Here is a 16,142-nt window from a genome sequence, read left to right as displayed (position 1 = left end):
ATAATCATTAAGTGTATTTTTGGCTTATCCTCCATGGTGCCGTACATTAAGAAGCGTAATACAGACCTTTATTTCCATCGCACCACTGCTTCCTATGATGAGGGAGTACATTTTTGTTCACTCCACAAGCCACTGCTTTTCAGGAGTCTGAGGGACACACTACTTGAGTAAACATTGCTTAGAAAACACAAATACTTTGGATCCCTGTGCCTCATTCTCGATCCACAACCATGCCCATGCAAGAAAATGAACTTCCTTCTCTTTTCCGAAGAACACATCCTGGGGTGTTTAAAATACCCTTCACTGTTGTTCTTCTTGTGTCTGTTGTTTCTTTATTTCTAATTTTTTCCTCCACTTTCTATCTATACAGTTGTTATTTCCAGCACAACAATATCTGAAGTCTTCTCTGCATTTATCATCCTAAGACTTCTGGAAGGTAGGAGAGAACTAACCACCTATTTATAACTAGGACGGAGGGCAAAAAATGACCTGCCTGGAGTTAAGCAAGATCTTGGTGGGAGAGGGAAGAAAATCCAGCTCGCTGTTTTCCAGAGCTTTAGCTTATGCACTGATATAAAAATACTTTTTTTTTTTTCCCTTCTTCTTACAGAGGATGATTTTTACCGGGTTCGCCGTAGCAGTGCAGATGAGCACTGTCTCTCGTTTTGGCCAAAGGAAGGCCAAGGAGGACATCACAAGGTACTGGCCTTGGTCTGAACGTCACTATCTCCCTTAAAGCACACAATGAAGCCACTGGAGCTTCTACCTGTGCCATTTAGGAATGACTTGTGGGCTTGCTCCTTGTTGTTGTTGTTGTGTTTATTTAGTCTATCACTGTGAATTTTGTTACAGCTACCATAAGGCTTCACATGGCCAGGAGTATTGCTGTCTCCTGCATAGATCTATAGGAAGCTAGTCTCTCCAGCAAAGGAATTTCAAAGGAGTAGCAGGCAAGACCATCCAGTAATCAGACAACAGTAGCTTGATCAAGGCTGCGCTGCAGGATGATGTTATTTCAGTAATGTTTAAACACAAGAAAGATTTCCTATGCATCTGTAACCTTCAAGCTCTCATGTCCTTGTGCGGAAGACCCCTACCATCAGATACTTTTAGTATCCTTATTTGTAGTATCTTGGTCAAGGACATAATTAATTTGTGAACAAATATTGTGTCATCAGTGCAAGTTACATGAAATCACATCTGTATCATGACAACACTTTCTGGGTGAAATACTACTGGAACTTTCCAATTTAATGTAAATCCTGAGAAGTAATACACAAAGAAGACTGTATTCCTCAGAATTGCTTCTACCTGCATTATCTGTTCTAAATCAGATATTTTTCAATGAAGGATGCAGTTTTTCTCTGTATGTGTTGCTCCATTTCCCTCCTTAGATCAGCATGGCTGCAGCGAACTGTAACTACAAACATGAATATTCAAATTAATCGTTCTGGCAATTTGTCTCACCCTGTTCTAGATGTACTTTGAAACATTTTTAATGCTTTTAATTGCCCATGGAAAAAAGTCATCACGGTACTCAGAGTACTCACAAACTTGTGTACTATGTGTTTATACCTGTACATGTACTGTGGCACAAATTTTCAATAGCTGGGAATTATTATCGCAACTTTGACTTTAGTAGTGTGATGATCTACATATAAATATCTATGAGCAAAAAGAGACTGGCCAACTGGAAATTCCCTCAATTTTAAATGACTAAGTTTTCAAGTGACTTATTTCTTTAGGGAAGTAAGGATAACTTGGAGAAACCAGAGTTATATATAAACATAACTGCAGACTGATGGGTGCGTGCGTGTGTGTGTAGCCTTATATCTGTAGGAAGACCGATTTAAGGACTGATGGCGTGGGTGTAATGGGCAAAGCAACCCAACCCATGGGAGTGGCAGAGTGAAATTCATTTCCTACAATCCCATAATAGCACATTGCCTTTGAACAAAATGCCACGCTCTTATAGGAACGTCAGTTGTGGGTGGCTCTCAAAGCCACATTAAAGTGACCTGGTTTCAGTAAGGTGCATAAGCCCATGGGTAATTCAGCACTGTCTAGTCCCTTTGGACTCAGTGAAATGACTCACAAGCTTACAGTTATTGACATGTTTAAATAGATTTCTGAACTGAGCCTCTTATGAGAATACTTCTGCACAAAAGAAATGTGAGCACATGACATCTCCTTTCAAAGGTTGTAAGAGCCCCTCTTTTTTTAATGCGATGAGTGAACCCTAATGTTCAGAGAGATCCTTGTTTTAGCATGTTCAAGATTTAGACACTTGGTCTGAATTATGTCATTTGGGCTTATTTGTATCTCTGGAACTGAAACCATCTTCTAAAATAATTTTACCCAACAATCATATATTGGAAACAATTACAAACTAATGTAAAGAACAGACTTAAGGCAGAACACAGTTCATGTGGTGGATTATTCTCCTCAGGTGTCCCTTTTCTTTTTGTAAATAGATTTTTTTTTTTTTTTTTTTTTTTGGTAACAAAAGCAAACAGAAAGATCTTTGGGTCTGACCTCACCTTTTTGGGGAATATAGGATATATCAGCAAAACCAAAGGTGTTATTGCTTTGGCCCCCCACCCCCAAATTAATCTATGCTAAGGAGTTGCAAATAGTGTCCCACTGAGTATCTTCTGAGTGATGGGCATTAGTGACAACTTAGTTTTTGTTGCAATGAGTGTGCACACAGTTGCATGTATTCAAGATATTGAATGATGGCTATGAAGGACACAATGTTCCTGGTCAGTGACTTCTGAAAGAAGTAAAATATGTCCTGTGGCCATAATCCCATCCTCATGCAGATGACCGAGCTTCTGCTTTCGTACTTCAGACAAGATCAAACACAGTCTCAGAGAAATTCACTCATAACACTCTTTAACACCTTTGGGATTTATGTCTTAAATAAAGTTTTTATATCTACTTTGCACAGGGATAGTTTCATGGAGACAATGTCAGTGCAAACAAGGTACTTTGCACACACTACCTACTCTGAAAGCTTGACTTTTTCTAGGGAATTAAGTAGGACAGTCACGTGGCTAGGTGAAATGCAATGCTATCTGTAGCTGCCTGGTCTTAGTATTTGAAAACAGCTTTGAGCACACTACCCACTTCTACTCTGCCTTAACTATTCGTGTTTACATAGAATTGCTTTTTGACAATATATTCCATTGCTTGTGGCAGCTTTTCCAATGACTGCTGAAAATATGATAATTGTATCATGTTTACTGATAACCATATTTAACATTATGTAGGTATGGATATGAACCTCTGTCTGTTATGTCAATGAGCCTTAAATTAAAATTCAAAATGTGAATGAGTTCTATGTAATCCAAGCTTCAGAATACAAATTTGCCTTTTAGAGCAAAATGGTTTACAGAGTTAAAAAAAAAAAAAATCTTTGTAGTTTCCATAATTAGCAAAGTATACAGTGATGTGACTACATCTAATGCCAATGCTGTGTTCCCTGGAAACTCTGAGATTTTTTTGAGATCTATAGAGTAAACTTGGATGTTTTGTTTGTTACAGATTTCATAAATGCAAAGTCAAAAAAGACCTTAAATCATTTAGGTTAGCTTCTAGTATAGGCTAGAAAATTTCAACCACTTGCTCCATAAAATCAGCATCAAGGGATGGAGAACCAAAATTTCCCTTTGTGGTTACCTCTAAACAGCATACTTTCCATCTCCCTGTCTAAAAGAAAGAACAAAAATGGAGTCCTGTTTCTAGTTTGAACATAACAGGTTTTAACTTCCGTCCCTTTGTTCTCTCTGGACTTGTTCACTAAATGTTAACAAACCCTTTACAGAGTTTGGTATAGTGCCTAGGCAGGTATTAATAGGTAGTTCCACGAAGTCATCTGCGGATGTCTGTTTGGTAAGTTATGACCTCATTGTGTCTCTTGGTGGAAGTGACGTTTGGTGCTCTGTCCAGGGGCGATAATGCCGAGCGTGCGAGGAACCTCCTGGTCACTCCAGAGAGAGGCGATGCCAGTGCCAAATCAGGCCCCGTCTGTGCAAAAATGTTATTGCAGAGATGAGCACAGATTAGGATTCTGTATTTTGTAGCTCAAGGAGTAGTTTAAATCAGCATAAACTGGCACCAGCACTGAAAGATGCAGTACTGTCCCTCTCCTCCCTTGTGCTGGCACCAGTGCAGGGTGGCCTGGATCAGACTGGGTCCAGCTGAGAGCTAACCCAGTTAATAAAAGGAAAAGAAAAGAAAGAGGCCAAACAGCATTACTTCCCTTCCCAGATCAGTTCCCTCCATATGTTTTACTATGTGGATGTCCAAATTTTTGTGCTGACGGAGTGCGGTGTGCAACACAGGAAAAAGTGAGCAGGTAGAGGAAGGCTGGATGACTGCTTCTGGTGTCAGCATGAGCTTACATCTTCTTGAGAGGATTTGTCAAACCACAGCCTTCTAGGAACATAAATCAATTCACTGAACAATACTCTGCGTGCGGTTCTGGGCCCCACAATTTAAGGAGGATGTGAAGGTCCTTGAATGTGTCCAGAGGAGGGCAACAAAGCTGGTGACAGGGCTGGAAGGCATGTCCTATGAGGAGCAGCTCAGGACTTTGGGCTTGTCTAGTCCAGAGAAAAGGAGGCTGAGGGGTGACCTCATTGCTCTCTACAGCTTCCTGAGGAGGGGAAGTGGAGAGGGAGGTGCTGAGCTCTTCTCCCTGGGATCCAGTCCCAGGATGCGTGGGAATGGTTCAAAGCTGCACCAGGGAAGGTTTAGACTGGACATTAGGAAGCGTTTCTTTACCGAGAGGGTGGTCAAACCTTGGAACAGGCTTCCTGGAGAGGTGGTCGATGCCCTAAGCCTGTCAGTTTTTAAAAGACATTTGGACAATGCCCTTAACAACATGCTTTAACTTGGTCAGCCCTGAATTGGTCAGGCAGCTGGACTAGATGATCATTGTAGGTCCCTTCCAACAGAAATAGTCTATTCTATTTGTAAACATTTTGAGCCAGCTTTGCCGCTGCTGTTCTCCAGATTTGTTACAGAATGAGGAGTAAAACAGAGCTAGAAGTTCAAAACAGGGTGAAACTGGCAGCTCTTACTTTGCTAGCTGTGCCCGCCTTGCTATTCTAACTTGTTTTTTCTTTTCATTTAAAGATCAACTGGAATAACTCACCTGACCAATGTTATCAAGAAAAATCTGGTCCTGGGAACAATGCAAGCCCAGAAGAAGGGAAAACATCTGCAGAGAGCAATTTTTACTTGGAGGAGTTAGAGAAATATACTTTTTCTGTGTGGTAAGTAATCTCAGCATCAGATAGTTTCACAACCCAAAAATATGCCTTGTTATTCTTGTATTATAGAGGTATCTACATTCAGATGAATGTTGTTAGGCTGCAAAATCCAACACATAGGCTGACAATTACCTAAACAATGTCAGTTTGTCACCTTTGTGCATGCATGTTATGATTATGACATCATATGCTATTGTTCCACAGAGCTCATTTTTCTGTGTGTGTGCTATTTATTTGTGTAAATATTAAGGATTTTATTTTCTGCTTTTTGGCCACTGTGGCCCCTGGCCTTACTTACAACATGCAGAACCTGCCTGGAATTCAGAATTACTGATTTCCTTGTACTTTCCTTCCCAATAGAACTTTACAAATAAGAGTTACTTTTTCTTTGCAAAATCATTGTGAAGTAAGGAAGAGGTGTTATTTGACCTTCACAGATAGGGATATGAGGTAAGATATTTCTAGCACTTATAAGTAACCAAATACTTGGATTTTCTTTGACTCCGTAGTATTATTTATGATTGAAGTTGATTAGAAAAGATTTGGAAGCATTTTTTGTCTGAGAATGCAATTTTGACATTGCTGCATTGCTTTGAGAAGCTGTGTCAGGGGAAGAAATGAAAGAGGATTTCTAGCAAAATCTTTTCAGCATTTTCAGAGCAATACACTACCTTTCTTGGATGTTACTTTAAATATTATTACTTTTCTCTGTTATAAAATACACATATGGGGAATGACTTAAAATGAAAAGATAAAGTAAAGCGAAATTAAAAAGACTGCATCAAAATGAAATCTTTTCATTTACTTATAATTATTTTTCCTGGGATTTCATCTTCTAGGTAATTGCAAAAGTTGGACAGTTATTTGTAATTAGTAGAAAACAATGAAGACCCAATCCTTCACTAAATGAAATGATCTGGTAGTCTTTCACATAGCTCTGTACTGTGTTTTGAATGTTTAAAACCCAGCTGTTATGTACATCTCTGGCACCTATGGTCTTCTGCAAATCAGCCCCTAGAATTCCACATAAAGCATCCAGAAAAGTAGCATCAGAATAGGGTGGATGTCTGTGAAAATTTAGTTTTAAATGACTTCCCTATCAAAACATTTGAAAGCGGGATTATCTAATCAGGCAAGCCAAGCAGCCTTCAGCATCACTAGTCCTGTCATTCCCTGCTCTCACTTGCCACATTCACTCGGTGCCTTTAACGTTTGGCAGAAAGTTAGGTAAAGACCCTACAGACACAAAGTGCATTCTCACTATAGAAATCTGAACTCAACCCTAGAGGTGGTCAGCCCTGGGTATTGCAGGAGGCATCAATCACGTGGAAAAATAACACACAATCATATAATTAGACTGCCATAATTCTGCTGAATTAATCGTGGTTATTTTGGACAATTAAGGACTCCCCCCTCCCGGCTATAATTTAAGAATAGATTTTTAGAGTAGTAGTGCTCATCCAAATATCCTTCCTGGCTCCCACTGTTTTATTTTACCTACCTCAACTTTCAAATTAAATTAACCAAATTATCATCAACCCTTTCTATCTCAAGGTGCTAGCTTTCTGTGGTGGTGAACTTCACTGTCTCTCTTCCATGTCTTGCAGACTTACAGTGATACAATTAACGTTTAAAGTCAGCAGCATTGATCCTTTATTCTTTTCAAAGTTGTTCAGCTTGAAAGTGTTGGAAAGGGGCCCAAGTCCATCCTTCCTTAGCACTGAAGCACTCCTGGAGCACGTACTGGTTTCTGGTCACTGTCCCTGCAGCAGCCTGGCCCCAGGCTTTGAAACCCATGGCCTCTGCGATTACACGAGGTGCCAAGAGGAGCAGAAGGAACAGGCATTTGCCTAAGTTGGAATGCACCTTGCTGTCCGATTTGGGGACCAAGAAAAAAATGATGGTTCTTTCTTCCTTTTGCTTTTCCTTGTCCTTTCTTAGGAAGCCCAGTTGACTTTGGAGCCCCATGCCTGCAGGGACACTGGTTTTGCTAGGGTTCCCGGGGGAGGGCAGAGGTATGTCTGAGCACAGTAAGTTACAGGGCATGAACTGTATATTCCTGGTACGAAACAAAGGCTACAAGGCATACTTCGTGGTGACTGTGCTGTCTGGCCTTCTGTGAAGACAGCTGAGGCTAGTATTTTACTATTTCAATATGCTATTCTATTTACTGTCTCTGTCATCCTGTTTGAAATAAGGACCAGCACTTGCTTTGTTTACTTATTTATTGTGTGAAAGTCCCATGAGGTTAGAACAAAACAGAATTTAGAGAGCATTTCTTTGCTTTCTGCTTTGCTTATGGTAAAAAGTCATCTTTATCAGAAAGAAAAAAATAGGAAAACAAATTACTCCACTCTTGGTCAAGTAATATAGATATTACACTTAGCATGCCGTGTAAAGAATGTGTTGTTAGTAATATTTTTTTTTTTAAACTTTGAGTTAATTCAGTTTCCCTGTGTGATTGAAGGAGTATCCGATACCTTATGAGTTATTAGTTCCATTTGTTACCATACCAGCATGATGTTTCAGTTGTTACTCACTTCTGTCTGTCTCTTCTCCTTTCCTTCTCTCTTACTTTCTCCATCAAAGGGCATCAACTCCTCTTTGTCTGTTTCCAGACCTTCCTCTCTGCTAGGATTGCTACCTTTTAAAAAATGCAATGCAAGATAATTAGCTACTACAAAAATTTTTAATAGGACTGTAGATCTGGGGGCAGCTTAGATCTCTATAAACTTCAGAGTTTTAGATGCTCCAAGATGCAATCTGAGCAATTTCCTTGATCTTTTATTGCAGCTGGTAAATCATTTATTGGGCTAGGTTATTTTACAAAATCCTCTTTAAAAACAAAATCCCATAAAATGTATTTATCGTAAAATACTGCATGACTAACAGTCTTCAAAGTTGTACATACCCTGTATTAATTAAAAGCTAGTGTTGTACTGTGACAAGTTAAAAGTATCCACTTTGTCTCAGTCTCTCTTCTCCCCCCCCGCCCCCTTGTATTTTTTTCCTCTCTTCTTTCCTCTCTCTCATCTTCTCTTTTCTCGTAGGGCTTGCCAAAGGGGAGATTGGTGAGTAGGAGCAAAATGTTCTTTTGTGATCACAAATATTTTCCTGATAATTGTGATATTTTTTTGTTTCCATTGCTACAGCATGCTTGTCCTTTTCCATTCATATTAATTTGACAGTGGTGTCTCACGTCCGTAGGCCATAGTCAAACCTCCTTACAGTGGGCATTATACACATGTAATAAAGAGATCATTCTGGCTGCAGAAGCCCACAGCCTTCAGCTTCGATCTTGCAGCCTACACGAGTGACTTCTCCACTATGCCCGCATACAGCCTTGCTGAAAGCGTCAGGCATTTGCTTAGGTCCAGTGAATTGGTGGTGCAGGGGATGAGTCCAAAACATAAGACGAGAGAGAAGAGGTTAAGACAACAGACGAGCGTGGTCACATATTACAGGGAGGTGCACACCGATGAAGTGGTCAGCCGTAGTCACAGCCCTGTAGCTGCTAAATGGTCACCAAGCACTTTGCAGACTTTCCTGGAGAGCCGACCCCAGGACCTTGCCTCGCACCATGGTGTCTCTGAATCTCCCTTCTCTCGGGAATTTGTGTTTCTGGAACTAAAAGCCTGTGTAACCTGCAGCAGAACATGGATATTTTTAGTGGCTGTTGTCTAAATAAGACAAGTGAAATCTGTAACCTTGAGAGAGAAAAATGTTTGGAGGAATTTTGACCCTTGCAGCCCAAAACGTGCTGTCAGAAACTTTCTAGCCCTGTTCTTCTGTTCCCTAAAACAAGCAAAATTTGAGGAAAAAATGTTCTTCATGGCTATTTGTCACTATAAAATCAGATTTCCTGAAAGTGCATAATAAATACAGATCTGAGAAATAATTTCAGCACCTCAGCAATTTAATGCTGCTTTTTATGCATAGTTTTAGAGGAGGTAGGAAAAAAATTCCAGATTTCAAAAAACTTTATCTGTCTTAATACAAAAAAAATAATGACATAAACACTTTCTGTGACTCTAGGAATCTTCAGGCTTGAGTTTAAATATAAATAATGAACTAGCAGTTTCAATCACCAACAAGTTATCATCAAACACAGCTCTTAAGGGTTAATATTACACACTAATATAAAAGTAACGATCATCCTTTGTCTCCATGCAATTAGCTTTTTAACAACGTGCCTGTAGCTCATACCCAGCCTAAATGCTGCTTTGAAATATTTTCTCCTGAACTCCAAACGTGTTAAGCTGATTCTGGCCAGCTTCTGTAAAAATAATTTATTGTAAGGTGCTGCCTTTTGTGGGGGAATACCCAGCACCACACGCTGCAATGCTGTGTGTTGCCTGTGGTAGCTCGGCTGCAGGCTGGTCGGTGCAGCATCAGTGCAGGATCAGACAGCATCTTGAGACAGGAGACGAGCCAGTGTCCCACTGCACACAGGCATCAGTAAGAAATAAATCCTACCTAGATTTATATTCTCGCACCTCTGGAATCCAAGGGGGATGGGCTAGGCTTTGGTTCTCACTTAAAGTGGTCAGGAGGAGATGCAGCCCCTGTCCAAGAGGGGTAGCAAGGGGAGGGTGGAGAAGAAATAGGATCTTGGCAGCATACACCAGCCTGGGTAGGATGGATGGGGTTGAAGACCCCTTTGCAACCCTGCCTCTGCACCTGTAGACTTTATGATTTTGCCTGCTGATTTTTCACACCCCCCCCAATTGATGAGGGGCAGGAAGAGTTAACTGTAAACAGCACAATATAGTAAACCTGTTTTTTAATAAAAACAATAAACTTCCCCTTATAATACACATACGATTTGACATTGAAATAAATGCAGATGCTTCTTTGCTTGGTGTATTCCCTGTTGTGCTTTCTAAAACACCTTCACATATGGTTTGCCTCATTCCTGTGAAACTGCTTGTTGTTTATGTCATACAAACAGAACAGATTGAATTTACACTTAGGAGGGTGATGAATTCTACATTGGAGGAAAATCCTTGTCTGAGTGTTTAAAATTTGTTTAAAATCAGTGTTGCCTGTTTAAAAAGTTTCCCTGGATTCTCCCTTGAGCTCTTCTAAAGATTTCATTAAAATAAAAAAAGAATTCTGCAGCTGCCTATAAACGCAACCTTTTATTCAAATATGTAACATTTACCTAAAATCAAAGGTCAAATTTTACCAGTTTTTTATAGCTGTCCTAGTAGGATCTGTTTCATGCACTATATATAAAATATTGCCATTAAGAGCGGACATTCAACTTTCTTTGTGAAAAGGAGACTAGCTCTTTATTGCTTGCTTTAAAAAGTGCTAATCATTTAAAAATTACTTCAAGAAACAGTTTCTCAGTAACTTCTGATAGTCCACCTAAACCCTGTTTCATTGTTTCTAATTCCATTTTGAAGTGGAATTCAGTTAGTATTTTTCAAGATGGAGATTTAAAGGCAGGCCAAGCTTTAACTCTTAGGAGAAATCAGAAGTCCCACTGTTTTCTTTGAATGCCTTCAAATCTTTCACATGTCATTCCTAAAAATGCTTAAGCTTTGGTTGTGTGAGCACAGAGTGTCACCAGGATTAGTTCTGATTCTGGACTCTTTGTGGGAGTTTTGTTTTGCAGGCAAGTCACAGCAGGACACAGGTCATGGATTTTTTTTCCATGTATTCAGATGTCAGATCAGTGTTTACGTTGGTGCATGTCCTCATGTCTTTGCAGATTGAATTTTTACAGCAGACCGGTACATATTTCTGTGAAGTTTTTGCTTTAGTCTTAGTTTTGTTGGGGATTTTTCTGTTGCAGTAAATGTTTACTTTTTGGAAACTTATCCTATGGAGAAATCATTAAATATAGCTATGGCATCTTTCCTATTCCCTGTGATTTTTCTGAAGCTGTCTGTTGCTTCTTTTATTATATACTATAATTCATAAATGGGCAAATTCCAATGAAACGCTTACATTTAGAGAGACTGTATTTCTTTGCTGTTCTGTGCAATTGAAGAATTTATCCCTGTACCAGTGCATTGTGGTAAAATGGTGCAAGTGAAAGGTGGATGAGAAATAAGGTGTATCTCCTGCTGATGAATCAGATGTAAAGGTGAAGACTGGGGACCAAACTCTTTGGAAACAAATTTGAAATCAACAAAAAGGTTTATGTCAAAATTTATCTAAACTGCTGGAAAAAATAAGAAACAAAATTTTAAGGATTGAAAATACATACTAAGGAAACATGAGTCTTTACTCAGAACTGTCTTTTACAGGAGTCTTTTGCAAAGCCCTCCAATATCTATGCACACACTTGATTTTGCTGGAATTTGATGTTATGGTGATGGGGAACATTTACTATTGTGAGTACCTACAGACTTCAGTGCAATTATGCTTGACGATAATTTTATTTATATGTTCGGGTTGATGAAAAGAGTTGGCAGCCGCTGCCCTTCCTCCTGCAGGTTCCAGACCTGCAGAACTCCACCAGCTGAGAGCTGGCCTCGAGCAATGGAGAGGAGAAATTGGTGATACAAATCACTCAGTTGAGAGTGTGAATTGAGAGTCATCAGTGAGTGATCGCTCACTGAAGGTACCAGGGAGACGTTTGGTTGGTTGGTTTTTTTCCTCTTTTTTAACTTTTCTACTGGCTTTGATGTTCTTGAGCAGAAAGGAGCAGTGAGCTCAGTTGTTGAGCAACTTCAGTACGAAAACCAAGTTTTCCTAGTGTCATGGTTTAACCCCAGCCAGCAACTAAGCACCACACAGCCACTTGCTCACTCCGCCTGGGTTGGGATGGGGGAGAGAATTGGAAGAGTAAAAGTGCGAAAACTGGTGGGTTGAGGTAAAGACAGTTTAATAGGTAAAGCAAAAGCCACGCACGCAAGCAAAGCAAAACAGGGCATTCATTCACTGCTTCCCATTGGCAGGCAGGTGTTCAGCCATCTCCAGGAAAGCAGGGCTCCATCATGCATAATGGTTACTTGGAAAGACAAGTGCCATAACTGTGAACATCCCTCCCCACCTCCTTCTTTTTCCCCCAGCTTTATATGCTGAGCATGATGTCATATGGTATGGAATATCCCTTTGATCAGTTGGAGCCAGCTGTCCCAGCTGTGTCCCCTCCCAACTTCTTGTGCACCCCCAGCCTCCTCGCTGGTGGGGTGGTGTGAGAAGCAGAAAAGGCCTTGACTCTGTGTAAGCACTGCTCAGCAATAACTAAAACATCCCTGTATTGTCAACGCTGTTTCCAGCGCAAAACCAAAACATAGTCCCATACTAGCTACTATGAAGAAAATCAACTCTACCCCAGCCACAACCAGCACACCTAGAGTTCCTGGCAAAGGACTTGTGTGGTTGCCATCTGATTATATGTAATGGAGCTGAAAAAGCAGGCAAATGCTCTCCGATGCTAGAGCCATTCACAGTTTGACCTAGCCCTCTCCAGGAGAGTATGTTTATACTTCCCTGCCAAAATGCTTTTTCCGCTCTCCTCCTCCCCCTTAGAGAATTCCTATTCAGTAAAAGTGAAAGAAGATGGTTCAAATTTGGCAATAGTCAGGGGAAAGCTGGATATGTTGACAGAATATGGCTATCATGCAGCTTTTTGACAGAAATCGCTAGTTTATCTTCTTAAATACTGGAAACATTGACTCTCCAGTTACTGAGCAGCCTGGGCTCCCAAAGTTGTTGGAGCCTTTGCCATGAGGGCAGTCAAAGTGCCTCCAAGAGACTACTGCTGGCATTTCTCCCTCACAGGCATTTCACACCGTTCAGCCTTGATACCTGCTCAGGGCAAAAGCACTTTTTGACATAGCTGAATTGCTCTTTGGTTTATTCAGACTCATAGGAAGGTAGAAGACTTGGCAAGCTGGCTGTGAGGAGCATCGGGCAGAGAGAGATGTGGTTGTTGTTTGTCATTTAATACACATTTTGTTTTCATGAGCTAGAAAAGATGACATTACTGATGACTAGTGGAGAAAAGCAAAGCTATAAGTGCGCCATACACGGTCATCTCTAATGAATAGAATGAATAAAAATAATAAGTGCATTACATAGCTAACTGTCACATCTTCAGGGCACTACAGTAAATAAGTGGGAGTTATACATGTGCATTAGTAGCAAAATGGGTACCACACTTTCGATCCTATTGAGTACAGTGTGGAGAGAAAAATATGATAGATTGCTGCTTTTTATCTGTCACTGCTGTGGCACAGAAGCATAGCCATATGTATGTAAAATGACTTTGTTATTTCAGTAAATTCTCTAACTCTTTCTGTTGTAGCCTGTAGCAAAATGAATAAGTAGCTGAAGATCCTGGTGGGATAGTTCTGAATCTATCAGAATAAAATACCTCTGCAGAGGCATAATTATTATTAAATATACAGTGATGTGTGACAAAACAGCCAGATAAGTTAGGAGGATCTCTGCCCTTACAGGTTTCCAGTACAAACTGAAACACTTCGCAAAGGGTGGGAACAAGAAGCTGTGAGGGTTAAGCTGAAAAGAGCAGGAGCAGGAAAGTTTGGGCAATTATGGGCCTTGTAACTGGTGACTCTTGTTTCTTATCTCAGAGGTGATGATAAAAGTGTGGATGACAGTCAAAATCCTCCTCCTCAATCACCTAGCAGGACCAATATTTCACCCCATGTATTTTATCCTTGCTTTAGGTAGAATACAGTATCTCCCTCTCTGGCAATATCAAATTGGGGCAGGGCGGAGATGAGAAAGGTGAATACGAAAGAAGAGAGAGGATCTGCCATTTGCCTGGCCTTGGATCCAAAAATCCAACCCAACCTGCCAGGTTTGGGAGTCTGGTTACAAAATTCTGAATAAAATGCAGTCTGTCTGCCTTTTGATTTAAAAGGAAGTCCAGCAAATGAGGAATTTGCAGTTGTCACACTGGATTGTTATGAAGGTGTGAATCACTGTCTTGAGCTTAGTTTTTAAACAGACTAGGTAGCTCTCTGGTGTACTTTGTCCTTGTAAGCTTCTCGGGCTGGTACCTAGATCTATCCCAGTTTTTGTTTTAGGTCTCTGATGAGAGATAATGACTGAAAACATGCCAAGCAGTTTGTTTTATGGGATTCACAGTGATGAAACTCCTGGTTCAGCTATTCTTTCTTGCAGCTGTTCTGAATGCTGTGTATTTCTCACAAAGTGCAGAGATGCCCTCTCTGACTGTTAATCCTCCACTCTAAACAATTGCAGGGGAAAAGAGCTGGGGATGGAAAAAAAAATCCCATTCCTTCACCAGTCCCATTACTCAGAAATAGAGCACGAGCTATTCTACAGAGCTTTTAACTAACTACTGACGTAATTTGTTCTGCATTGTTTGCCCATTAATCCAAAAATTACTGTTCCCTTTGAAGTTTGCTTTATATAGAGGAAACAATGCCACCCTTAACCATCATGTGTATTGTTTTATGCAGGGTAACTGTCTGTATTTGCCTTGCATTTTAGTTAAATGTAGTACAGGGGCCTTCTAACATCTTCGGTTGCTTGGTAAGTTATAATATTTCAAAGTTGGAATAATTTCCATTTAAAAACATTGTATCTTGATCCTCATCTTCTAAAAGACACTTGGATGTATGTTCATGCCACAAGTATTCAATTTGGCCTTAGATGTGGCAGGAATTTTGAGGAAAGAAAAGATTCTCTCATCTCTGAGTATCTGCCTTTCCCTCTCTGGCTTTAACATACGTACATCAGATACAGAGTTTGACCTACAAAATGTCAGAGGGTGAAAGACGCGTATTCAGTCCAGTTCATCATGCATTTCACTATCCCACACAGTGCGTCTGGAGAAATACTTCCCTGTCTGTATGTGTGTTACATACGTAAGTACATGCAGACAGTCCCCAGTTTTCCTGGAGACAGCTGTAAGAACCAGCATCTCCACTGCGGTAGCGTCTCTCTTATCCCTCAGCTTTCAGGAAAAATACGATAAATGAAAGGTTTAAAAACCATAATGCCTGTATTTTTTCCCCAAAGCCAACACTGAATAAATACTGAATTTCCAGATTTGAGGTCTCGGAAGAAGGTCATAGATGGTCCTGCAAACCAAATGATCTTTTAGTGGCTTTAGATGCAAATATGCTTCCTTGATATTTTTAATCAGTCCCTAATAAACGAGCAGCCCAGATATTAAGATCATAGCAGGACTGTCCAAACGGTGGCCCAAGGAATGACTCCACCCAGCATCTCAGTAGCTTCCAGCAATTCCTTTTGATTGCATATACCCAAAAGCTTAATGCCAGCTGTGTTGCAGTCACAGAGGTGTGACTCTGTAGTGTACTGCTACCGATCTGTGGAGTCATGGGAGATTAAAAAGCCTATTCTAGTTCATTGGTAAATTGGCTATTATTTTTAGTTAGTTCCCCAGGTGAATGCATCCATGCTATGCTAATAATCAGTCTGAATTAATTCTGGGAGAGAGTTTTCAAAGTGGCGTACAGCAGGCTGGTGTCCCAGGTTCTCTCCTGTGTATTAGTGTGGAAATGTATTACATTAAAAGCTCTGTTTATTAGACTATTCTGTTTCTCTGAAGCACTGAGTCCATTTAACCTGCTGTGCTAGTTATTTTCCTAAAGATTTCCAGACCTGTACTTTTTTAATAAAAATTAGCAGTGGGAAAAAAGATGGGTGGATGGGAAATTCAGTGAAATCTGACTTGGACAATGTAGGAAACTCTCAATTATGGAATCAAGTGACAAAAGAAGTAACATTTTAAGCCTGGCCCGCAAAAAACTGCAGCCATGTGGAGTTTTCCCATTTGCCTTCACTGGGCTTTGGATCAGGCCCTGGAGAGACCAGCCATATTTCAAGGGTTTATGATCATTGCTAACTTTGGAAACACTGCCAGGCTCCAGAATAGGA

At 40.3% G+C, this 16,142-nt stretch overlaps 1 protein-coding gene across 1 annotated transcript in view; it reads left to right on the top strand.

The window, feature by feature from the left end:
* Window positions 1–1,445, top strand: part of LOC127012659 (uncharacterized) — a 74,060-nt gene extending 72,615 nt beyond the window's left edge. The window contains exons 10-11 of the mRNA XM_050890892.1: window positions 611–699; window positions 1,395–1,445. Of these exons, the coding sequence (XP_050746849.1) occupies window positions 611–699; window positions 1,395–1,445 (140 nt within the window). The remainder of the gene's footprint in view (window positions 1–610; window positions 700–1,394) is intronic.
* The last annotated feature ends 14,697 nt before the right edge of the window (window positions 1,446–16,142 follow it).

This window comes from Gymnogyps californianus, chromosome 2 (genome assembly GCF_018139145.2).
Source record: "Gymnogyps californianus isolate 813 chromosome 2, ASM1813914v2, whole genome shotgun sequence".
NCBI lineage: Eukaryota > Metazoa > Chordata > Aves > Accipitriformes > Cathartidae > Gymnogyps > Gymnogyps californianus.
The sequence above is the reverse complement of the archived record's forward strand: the minus strand, read 5'-3'. Positions and strand labels throughout refer to the sequence as shown.